Genomic DNA, 11,007 nt, shown 5'->3' with positions numbered 1-11,007 from the left:
ATATACTCACACAGATGCACATAGGCATAAATAAAAATAAACTTTTAAAGAAATTGCTGGGCTAGTGATGCAGCTCAGTGGTAGAATGCTTGCCTGATAATCCTGAGGCTCTGAGGTCAATTCACTGATGTTTGTGCACCTACTTTCCTATCTATCTATCTATCTACTATCTATCTATCTATCTATCTATCTATCTATCTATCTATCTATCTATCTTTTAACTATCTATCATCTATCTCTCTACCTATCTATTATCTATCTATCTATCTACCTACCTACCTATCTACCTACCTACCTATCTACCTATCTATCTACCTACCTATCTACCAACCTACCTACCCATCTATCTACCTACCTATCTCTCCTACCTATTAATCTCTATATGAAAGTCTTTGTAGACAAGGTTAACTTTTTTTTAATGTTTGAAAGGGACAGTTAAAACACTAATAAATAACACTGAATAATTACAGCTCTTTACCTGTTGTTGGAAACAATACGATCTCTCAATTAGAATATAAGGGTGTGGAAAAAGATTGACAAAGCTTTTCCCTTCTACATGGCGACTGACCTTCACCTAACCTCCTTTTGCCTGTCCTGAACCCTGACCTCCTCACACCATTAGGCAACCTCATCTACATTAAAGCAACTGTTTCATGGGCAAATTAGATTTAGATGGGAAGACATAAATACTGGATGAGAGGTTGTAGCTTTGGGCCTCCCTAAGTGTGGAGACTCCCTGAAACCTCTGAGGTCAGTAAAAGCTCCTCTTATGGAAGGGTGACAAGAAATACTGGCTCCGAGGGCAAGACTCATGGTTCAGGCGGCTGCAGCATCTGTGTGATGGGGATATTGTATCTTTGCACCTCAGCAATTCTTTGGCTGCAGTGGGGAGGTCTGGGGCAACATCCTGGGTTGCTACAATGATTCCAGATGGAACACCTGTGCTGTAAAAAATAAAATGTAAGGGCTGGAGGGATGGCTCAGTGGTTAAGAGCACTCACTGAGGTCCTGAGTTCAATTCCCAGCAACCACATGGTGGCTCACAACCATCTGTAATGGGATCCGATGCCTTCTTCTCGTATGTCTGAAGATAGCTACAGTGTACTCATACATGAAATAAATAAATCTTTTTAAAAAATGGATTCTACCTCTAGGTGGAGACAGGTCGCTGTCTCCTCTCTTTTTTTTTTTTTTTTTTTTTTTTTTTTTGGAGCTGGGGACCGAACCCAGGGCCTTGCGCTTCCTAGGTAAGCGCTCTACCACTGAGCTAAATCCCCAGCCCCCCCCCCCCCCCCCCGCTGTCTCCTCTCTTAAGGGTTAATCTAATAGGGAAGGGCCCTGGCCAGGGGATCATTCCTGGGAAGGCTGGTTCATGTTAGAAGATGTCCCTTTCCTTTCCAGAATTCCTGTCCCTTGGTGAATCCCCTACTACCAGAACCACCAAGAACTTCAGCTGGTGTTTGCTCATCTTTCTGAAGCCAAACTCAGAAAGACCTATTTATCTTACTCTCTTTTGACTTTTTTCTTTCGGCTGACGGCTAGATCCTTAAGTATGCTTTTAAAGACCCTAACTAATGCCCTGGGCTTCCTTGCTCTTTCTAAACCTCCCATTCGAATGATCTAGACTGCCAACCATCCTGTGGCTGACCTTCCTACCACCTTATCTTTTTTCTCCTCCCTTCTGCACAGCTGGGGATTAGCAGCTTGCCTAACTTGGAGTTTTCCTTTTAAACTCTAACAAATTGTCCTTGAGATCCCGTTCCAATCTATTCTTAAATTCTTTTAACAAAACTAAGAACCCCAATAGGGGATTCTGACTTCCCACGTATCATATGTAGCTCTTATGGGGACTCCCTGAGATTTCAGGTATCACTTCTGTGGCCTCTCTGCTTGGATGGGAAGGTGAAGCCCAGGAACCACGTAGCTCTGAGAGGAATCCTCCTCAGGAAAGGCGGTGCAGCTCCCAGGGGTGGGTATCTCCAGCTGAGCTGAGGCACTCAGGAGCCTCAGCCCTGCTCCTTCCTGTCACTTCTTCCCTTCTTCTTTCCATGGCTTCTTGTCATCTTCCAATGAGTCACACCAGGCAGCAAATTTCATAAAAAGAGATTTATTGGAGGATCCGGGGTCTAGAGAAACAAGTTCAGGAGTGGCTGCCAATGCTCCCAAAGGGGAGCAGACAGAGCGGGGCATTGGACAAAGCACAGTGCTTATGTGCTTATGTAGTAGTTGGAGGGGGGGGGCACTGTAGAGCATTCTAGGGTGGAGATTTCCAGGATGATGATTGGTGGGATTTCACGTTCTGAGCTTGGGGGAGCTCAGGGATTGGTGGGTTTTCTTCAGACATTTCACCTAAAAGTAGCATTATCTGAGGAGAGTCCTGTTGAGGGGCTGGAAATGACCTTTGTGACAGTTAAGACTGCAAAGTCTCGGGTAGGAGCCTGGCTGCTGGAGTCCCTCAGATGCAGCCCTGGCCACGTCCCTACCTTGAGGTTTACAAAGATTACAAAGTTTATAAAGGGAAGTCCACTGAAGGAAACGCCTTTTCTGCCACTTGACTGGGGTGAATATCTATCAACGTCTCTCCTGCTTTTTAATTATTTTAATTGCTAGAGAAGACAAACCCATTACCATACTCTGAGATGGCGTCGTGCCCTTTTTCTGAGCTGTCATTCCTGACTTTCATCTTTTAAAATGATTTGGGGTTTAAAAATATAGTTTTATACAGACTAGCGGTTTAGTTGTCTTAGGGTTTCTATTGCTCTGAAGAGACACCATGACCACGGCAATTCTCATAAAGAAAAACATTTAATTAGGGCTGACTGTTGCGTGTAGCTTTTGCTACCCGCCTTAATGCTCCCACCCCGAGAATATTGGATTCACAGATGAAAAACACAGACACACAAGTTGTTCCATTTCAACCTGCCCTTTTGGCTCAACTGCTGGGCACCTCCAATCTACCACAGCTAGCTTACCCTTCCCCATACTCCCAACTCAGCACTCTAAATCTGCCCTAGCTTCAGTCGTTCGGTCACCTTCAGTCCCAGCTCAACACCGCAGCCTCCCTCCTAGAAAAGCCGCTCTGCCCAAGATCTCACAAGGCTGGTTGGCTTTTCTCCCCTCACCGAAGCATGGTGAATATTTTTCCTCTCTCCCAAGCCTCTGCTAGCTTGCCTGCCAGGACCCGGAAGTCCCGCCTATTCCACCCAGCTCATTGGCCGCTAGCGTCTTTATTGATGGATCAGGAACCAATTGGAGAACAGGATCTTAGCACAGGTACCACCCCTACAGCTGGCAAACAGTTTCATTATCCTCGTGGCAGAAAGCGTGACAGCATGGAGCAGACAGGCATGGTGCAGGAGAAAGTTCTACATCCTAATCTGCAGGCAGCAGGAGAATGTGTGTCATACTGGGAGGAGTTTGAACAGATGAGACCTCAAGGCCTGCCCCCTCGTCGACATACTTCCTCCAAAAAGGCCACACCTTGTCCAAGAAGGCCACACCTCCTAATATAGCCACTTCCTATGGGCCAAGCATTGAAACACCTGAGTCTTTGGACCATTCCTATTCAAACCGCCACAGCTAGACTTGGTAGATTCAGCACATTGCGATACAAATACTTAATACTTGAGTTATCTGGAGAAGGGATAATGGAATACACCCATGTAAGATAATCAATTTATGACTGTATTATACCCAGTAGAATTCTAGCATGAGATCCTAATATATGGATCCTTGTTTATCTCTTGTGGTGCATTATGCAAATTCCAGGCCCAGGCCCAGAAGCACATGTATACCTCTATGTCACAGTCCCAGAGAACCAGTAATGCAACATGAAATATTTTGCAAGGAGAGCCAACGTAAATTCTCTTTCGAGCCGGTGGTGCAAGAGCTGTCAGGGTGGAAATTTTCCTCTTCCCCAGGGACACCTTGAAACCTAATGGGTTTGACCTTTATTAGTGAGTCCTCTTCCTCTTTGATGAGCAGATCCAAATGAGATGGCACAAACCGAGTTCCAAGCAGTTTTGGGTGCTGTAGCAAATTTGAATCTCCACCTATCCAGCCTGATGTGAGACATCATAGGTTGGAGAGAAACTTAGATGGAAACAGATGGTAAAGTTAGCATGTGGATGGTTTTTGCTAGAGTTTTATAAACCCTGTACCTATTCCTCCCTGCTTCGTAACCTTCCTGCTGAAACCTAAAAGAAACATGCACTCACCTCAAATAGAGAAGGAGCAGACAGACCTAAGAAAGGTTCCACGCAACTCAACATGTAAGTAAGTTTATTAGTATTGCTTATGGGAGCACGAGCAACTTGTGAGCAACTGTACAGTAGAAAAGTCTTACCACCACTCTCGGGCATTTTTTTTTAAACCTCTTTTCTTTGAGACAGAATCCAGTGTAGCTGAGACTAGCCTTCAGCTCTCTCTAGAGCCAAGGTTGGCTTTGAACTCCTGATCCTCCTGCATCTTCCCTCCAAATGTTGTGTTTACAGGTATGCCCTATCATACTTACCTATGTTACTATAGCTCTGATGGAACCTAGAAGGAGTTTCTTGTGACCCCTCCCCTCTTTAAGAGGAAATGTTTGGGAGACCTGTGGTGCGTGCTGTGCTGTGGAGCCTTGTCCAGTCTGCTCTGTCCTGACTCACTGCTGTTCGCTCCTGCTGAGGAACAAGTCGGTCAGGAAGCCGCGCCTCAGCCATGGCATTTAAAGATACCAGGAAGACTCCCGTGGAGCCCGAAGGGGCGATTCACCGGATTCGAATCACGCTCACCAGCCGCAACGTGAAGTCGCTGGAGAAGGTTTGTGCGGACTTGATCAGAGGTGCAAAGGAGAAGAATCTGAAAGAGAAAGGACCGGTGCGCATGCCTACCAAGACACTGAGAATCACTACCAGAAAAACACCTTGCGGTGAAGGTTCCAAGACGTGGGATCGTTTCCAGATGAGAATCCACAAGCGACTCATTGACTTACACAGTCCTTCTGAGATTGTTAAGCAGATTACTTCCATCAGTATTGAGCCTGGAGTGGAGGTCGAAGTCACCATTGCAGATGCTAAGTCAACTGTTTAAATAAATTGACTTAATTGTTAAAAAAAAAAAAAAAAGAGGAAATGTTTGTCCCATCCCCATAGACCTTGCTAAGTAATATGCACTCTTCATGTTTCCTTGTCAATATGGTGACTGAGGTCTCCTGGGATCACTTCAGCCTCTCTGCTTCAGGATGCTGCTGCTGCTCATGTCAAGTGTGCGGCAAACAACTACACCACATTCCCCAGAGAAAGACTTTATAAGGAAACTTGGTCCAATAGCCTTTACTACTACTAATAAATCTGTAGGTCTGCCTCGAGTCAGTGTATCATTTATATGCTACGTACATTCCCTCTTTATTATTTTAAAACTCATCAGTTTGAAAATATGAAGCGCGTGCTATTCGTACTAAGCGAACAGCAGTGAGATCTGTGAAAGACAACGATCACGCTTCTAAGCCCAGTGACGTACTCTCTAGGCAACCGACAAAACTTTAGAATACATCTTTCTACTGCATTCTCCATGTCTGCACAAACACATAAAGGCTTGGACGTCACCCGTTACAGTGTTATTCCATTACTCAAGAGGCCGAGGCAGGAGGATGTTGAATTTGAGCCTGGGCTACACAGTGAGATCCTGTTTCAAAGGCAGAAACAAAAATAAATAAACCATGTAAAATTGTTTCATGTTCCTATTGTTAACATTAGCCTGAAATTTTCTTTTTTCGTTTAATGCATTTTTATACTTCTATAAGTGCTTACATATAGCATATGTAAACATACTTATGTTACTTTTAATAATAACATAAAAATCTGTATTAGTCTTTTCCTTTTGGAGAAGTATTCAGACTGTGTCCTGAATCCTCCTCACGTACTCCCTTGGAACAAAACCTAAAAATAACCCTAGTCCTCATTTTTGGTTTGTTTGTTTGTTTGTTTGTTTCGGTTCTTTTTTTCGGAGCTGGGGACCGAACCCAGGGCCTTGCGCTTCCTAGGCAAGGTTTGTTTGTTTTATGAGACAGGTTTTCTCTGTGTAACCTTGGCTGTTCTGGAACTCACTCGTAGACCAGACTGGTCTCAAACTCACAGATACTCACCGGCCTCTGTCTCCTGAGTGCTGGGATCAAAGGTGTGCACCACTACCATCCACCATCACCCTCCCCTCTCTCTTTTTAAAAGAGTACTGGATTTTTTTTTAACTTTTAATTTTTTATTTTAGATTTTATTTATTTATTATATATAAGTACACTGTAGCTGTCTTCAGGCATCAGATCTCATCACAGATGGCTGTGAGCCACCATGTGGTTGCTGGGATTTGAACTCATGACCTCTGGAAGAGCAGCCAGTGCTCTTAACTGCTGAGCCACCTCTCCAGCCCCATCTGTCTTTTTACTTCATCTTTTGAGACACAGTCACGAAGTTTGCCCTGACTGGCTTTGACTCACTCTGCAGCCCGGGCAGGCCTTGAACTTTTTTTTCTTTTTACGGTTTCTTTTATTTTTAAAATAGCAGGTGTTTCTTTTATACATTTTTTTGAGATTATAATATAGCCACACCACTTCCCCCTTCCTTTTCTTCCCTCCAAGCCCTCCCTTATACACCTCCTTGCTCTCTTTCAAATTACAGCCTCTTTTTTCATTAATTGTTGAAACATACATCTATATATATTATAAACATTATATATATATATATATATATATATATATATATATTCCTTTTTTTTTTTTTCTTTTCTTTTTTTCGGAGCTGGGGACCAAACCCAGGGCCTTGTGCTTGCTAGGCAAGCGCTCTACCACTGAGCTAAATCCCCAACCCCATATTCCTTAATATATAAGTCAGATTCACTAACACTACTGTCTAAAAGTGAGCAGAAGAAGAACAAACAGCCATAGACATGCTAATGTGAATAGGGGGAAACCCAAGAAGCCTCAGCCCCATGCAGGGAACTACAGGCTACTAAGGATGCTGATAGCAGGGAAATAATCTTCCCCAGAGGAGAGCACACAAATCGGTTATCCAATACCACATGGTCAGCTCGGAAAACACATCTTCAGGTAGCACCATATAGGCCTTGAACTTGCAACCATCCTGCCAAGCCTCCCAACGTAGTAGCTGGGATTATTGTCTGCAGCCCCAGGCCCAGCCCTGGTCTCCTTTTTAATTCACTACAGATGCTGTGCTCAGTGTTTATCTGTAGTTACACATAAACCTGTAGAGATGTATTTCTTTCTGTGGGACAAAACTGTCAGCGGTTCTGGATCAAAGTTAGTAGGAAAATAAATACATTGTGAATTATAATCATTCCTTCCCCGAGCCCTTGAGTGATTTATGACTCTGCCCCTCCCCCCAAGTCCTCAACACCGGCAGTTGTTAGCCGGCCTTTACCTGTTTTATTTTATTTTATTTTATTTTAATAAAAATAAAACAGCCCTGGCCGGCTTGGAACCTGTTGTGTAAGCCACGCTGGCTTGCTTCTGTCTCCCCAAGGCTGGGATGAAAGGGTGTGCACCACCACACCTGGCTTGCAGTCTATTTTATTTGTTGTCAGCCTGAGAAATAAAAACAGACCTATGTCACGTTCCTGTTTGGAATTATCTCATTTTCTCTTGTCACTCTTAGCAGGAAGTTCAAAGTCTCTGACCTGGCCATACGCAGGAACTCAGGGTCTGGAGCCTATGTGCCCTGCAGGAGGCTTTCTCCATTCATGCAAAAGTGATGACGTAAGAATTCGGGACGTAAGAATTCGTGATGCCGGGGCTGGGGATTTAGCTCAGTGGTAGAGCGCTTACCTAGGAAGCGCAAGGCCCTGGGTTCGGTCCCCAGCTCCGAAAAAAAGAACCAAAAAAAAAAAAAAAAAAAAAAAAAAAGAATTCGTGATGCCACATTGAGTTGTTGGCCCAGTATAAGCTCCTGGGGGACCTGCACCTTCTAAAATGGGACTAACTTATGCAGAAAAGGAATAATTATTTCTATTTCACTTACCTTGATGCAAATGTTTTTCCAGTTGCTTCAGGCTGATCAGTTAGACTTTAAACTTTAGTAAACATAAAAGCAGAGGACTCCTTAAAAAAAAAAAAGGAAAAACAAAAAAAACATGTTTGGGCGACACCCCAGCTTCCAGAAAGGAGGCAAGTCTGGTTGTAAACTTAGGGGGTTTTGCATCACTTGTTTTTAAGTTGGACTTTTCAAGTAGAAGATGCCTTTAATGTGTTGGTTTGCGGTACAGGAAACTCGATTTTTCCATGTGATAACAGTCTTTGACATTAACCAGTATAGTTGGATTTTTAATGACACTTTCATCTTCAAAGCCCTTTACCAGCACAGATGGATTAATTATTCATTTGTGTGTGTGTGGTGGTGGTGGGGGAGGTGTTAAAAAGACAAGCCTTCAAAGCCAAATCCTTTCTCCTTAGGATTGGGGCTCTCCTCTTTTCAAATGCTGTTTTCCAGTCCTCAAGGGAGGAAATACTTAATGACGAATACAATGGGAAAAGGCTTTGCTACGGGAAGATATCATTATATCCTGAGTGGGATTAGAGGAGGTTGGGAGGCAGGACTAAAGGTGTGTTTACAGTAAGCACTCTGAGAAATAACTGGCTAAAAGTGTTTGTTACTGTTCGGGCTTTTGATGTGTTTTTACAGAGCAGAAGGAGCATAAAGGGCTTTAAGTTAGAACACAATTTGCCAATCCTTAAATTTGATGCTAAAGCACATACAGTTTATTCTTGTTACCTTTGAAACGTGTCTAATTTGGTTTTTTAAAGATTCTATTTCGCAGAAGAAAACCTCGTGCTTCCCCGGAGGTCCAAGGAGGACTTGACACATCTTCTAACCACAAGAGAGCAGTCTTCCCTTTGAAGAGCGCTTCTTCTCCACCTCCCGAGAAATGAAAGAGCCGGGGTATGTTTGCAAACACTCTGAAAGCTCTTTCCATCAGACCTGAACGCCGGAAACCACAAAGGGCAGTCAAGTTTGGATTTTCAAGAAGAACGCCGGAGTAAACTTTCGCTCTGCCGGCCAGCCGATCCGGTCAGTGCCTTGGGAGGGTCTCTGCTCAATTCCTGAACAAGTTCGGGCTCCCTGATAGCCACACTTGCAGACCCAGGAGTGAATTACAGCAATTGGACAGCTTTGAAAGAGTAATTTGTTCGGAGTGCGATCGCCTATTCAGGCTGGGACCCTTTGTTAACTCTTGAACTAAGATCAGAGGAGGCACATGGATACAAACGTGGATAAGGCTCGTCCTTTATCTTTGCCCCTTCTTCTCTGAAGCTTTATAAAGTCCGGAGGAGAGCAACGAGCTTCGGAAACCATGCAAAGTCCCCTCCAAGTGTGCTCAGGTACCTAGCTTCTGGACCTAGAAACTTCTCCAAAGACAGACCGGGAAGCCTGGATGGACCAGCATCCCGGCTACGACAGCTTCCAGTCTGGTCTTCAAGGTGAGTCAACTGCGTGCTTTTCCGCAAGGAATGGAAAAATGCAAATCGGCTGGACTGCTTGCCCTGCATTCCCCGCTACGAGCCTCGCCGCTGGGCGCGCTGGCCCGGAGGGAGCCCTGCAGGGTCTCCGCGCGCCAGGATACCGCGGACTGCGCGCGAAGACGGCCGTGCCCGTCCCTGCCGCCCGGGGGCGTCGCCGAGCCCGCCTTTCTGCGCCAACGCAACGAGCGCGAGCGGCAGCGCGTGCGCTGTGTGAACGAGGGCTATGCGCGCCTCCGCCAGCACCTGCCGCGCGAGCTGGCTGGCCAGAGGCTCAGCAAGGTGGAGACGCTGCGCGCCGCCATCGGCTACATCAAGCAACTGCAAGAGCTGCTGGAGCGTCACAGGCCGGACCTCAACAGCGATGGCGAGTCCAAAGCGTCCTCCGGAGCCTCGCCCTGCAGCAGCGAGCCTGAGGAGCGTGGCTAGCAGCGCCCTTGCCCACCAGGCTTTCATGGTTGCTTCTCTGGGCTGAGTTCTTAAAAGCAAAAACAAGCAAACAAATAATTAAGTGCTTCTGGATCTAGAAAAGAAAGGTAATTTAATGTTTAGAGGGTTTGGGGATTTTTTTTCCCCTTCCACCTTCATTGGCTCAGAGCTTTCAGCTTACAAATGTTTAAGGAAACTCATTTCTTGTATATCAGAAGCACAGAAGGACCATCTCAAATCTATGCGGTGATTTTAAAAACACAAAGGGCTGTAAGGAACCTTTGCCAGAGAAGAAACACACACACACACACACACACACACACACACACACACACACACACACACACCAGTCCTTCATGTGAGAGGAACGTTCTCATCCCTTTCCTTTGGGAAATGCACTGGAAATCTTATCAACACTTCACTGAAGGTGAAGGTGGCTGAGATGACACTCTATAAGACATTTGTGGAGCATCTGCTGGACCCGAACACCGGCCTGAATCGCCGTGCTAAAAAGGACAATGCTTGACACATACTGGTTTGTCCGCAAGAGGTCGATTGGGAACTTTGGCAGGTAATGAAGCGTCGCGATATTAATGATCTTTTTGGAGATCTGAATGGCCATCTCCTCTCCCAGTTTCTGCCCACTGTTTCCCTGGCCCTTTTCTCTGTATGTTCCCCTGTCCCGTTCTCATACCGTCTAACCTTTGGTTGGAAAAAATAAAAAAGCAAATATGCTTGTTGCCTTTTGGTGTTTGACGCTGACCTGACAAACGAGAAGCAAACAGACACAGTCAGTGCCTTTTGACATGAGAGCTATGGACGACGGGGTTTGGTTGAACCCACTACACGTCTTTGAACGCTTTCCAGCATATTCGATATTTAACTATGGTCATTCCTTCTACCTCACCCAGTTATGAATTATAGAAATCGCTAGATGCTTGTTAACATCTGAGGGTAAACTTCTAAAGCTCCTGACCCCACCAATTCACCCCTTCTGGGGTGCTGGGAGTTGAATCTAGGGCTTAATGCATGCCAGGCAAGTGCCCTCTCCCTGGCCTATATCCCAACCA

The 11,007-nt window shown here is 45.2% G+C and overlaps 2 protein-coding genes across 2 annotated transcripts; both read left to right on the top strand.

Moving 5' to 3' along the window:
* Positions 1–3,318: 3,318 nt before the first annotated feature.
* Positions 3,319–5,104, top strand: Rps20l2 (ribosomal protein S20 like 2). Its single transcript, XM_039080068.2, has one exon. It carries the CDS (start codon positions 4,702–4,704, stop codon positions 5,071–5,073), a length of 372 nt encoding a protein of 123 aa, XP_038935996.1. The 5' UTR covers positions 3,319–4,701; the 3' UTR covers positions 5,074–5,104.
* Positions 5,105–8,431: 3,327 nt separating this feature from the next.
* Ascl4 (achaete-scute family bHLH transcription factor 4) lies at positions 8,432–10,674 on the top strand. Its single transcript, NM_001399717.1, is given in 1 exon segment — positions 8,432–10,674. A coding segment is annotated over 1 exon segment (438 nt). The 5' UTR covers positions 8,432–9,499; the 3' UTR covers positions 9,938–10,674.
* Positions 10,675–11,007: the final 333 nt, after the last annotated feature.

This window comes from Rattus norvegicus, chromosome 7 (genome assembly GCF_036323735.1).
Source record: "Rattus norvegicus strain BN/NHsdMcwi chromosome 7, GRCr8, whole genome shotgun sequence".
Taxonomy (NCBI): Eukaryota; Metazoa; Chordata; class Mammalia; order Rodentia; family Muridae; genus Rattus; species Rattus norvegicus.
Note: the sequence above shows the minus strand (reverse complement) of the source record. Positions and strands in the feature narration are given on the sequence as shown.

Bases quoted from the DNA above. Each gene is read 5' to 3' on its own strand.
- Rps20l2 (XM_039080068.2), top strand. From the start codon at position 4,702: ATGGCATTTAAAGATACCAGGAAGACTCCCGTGGAGCCCGAAGGGGCG.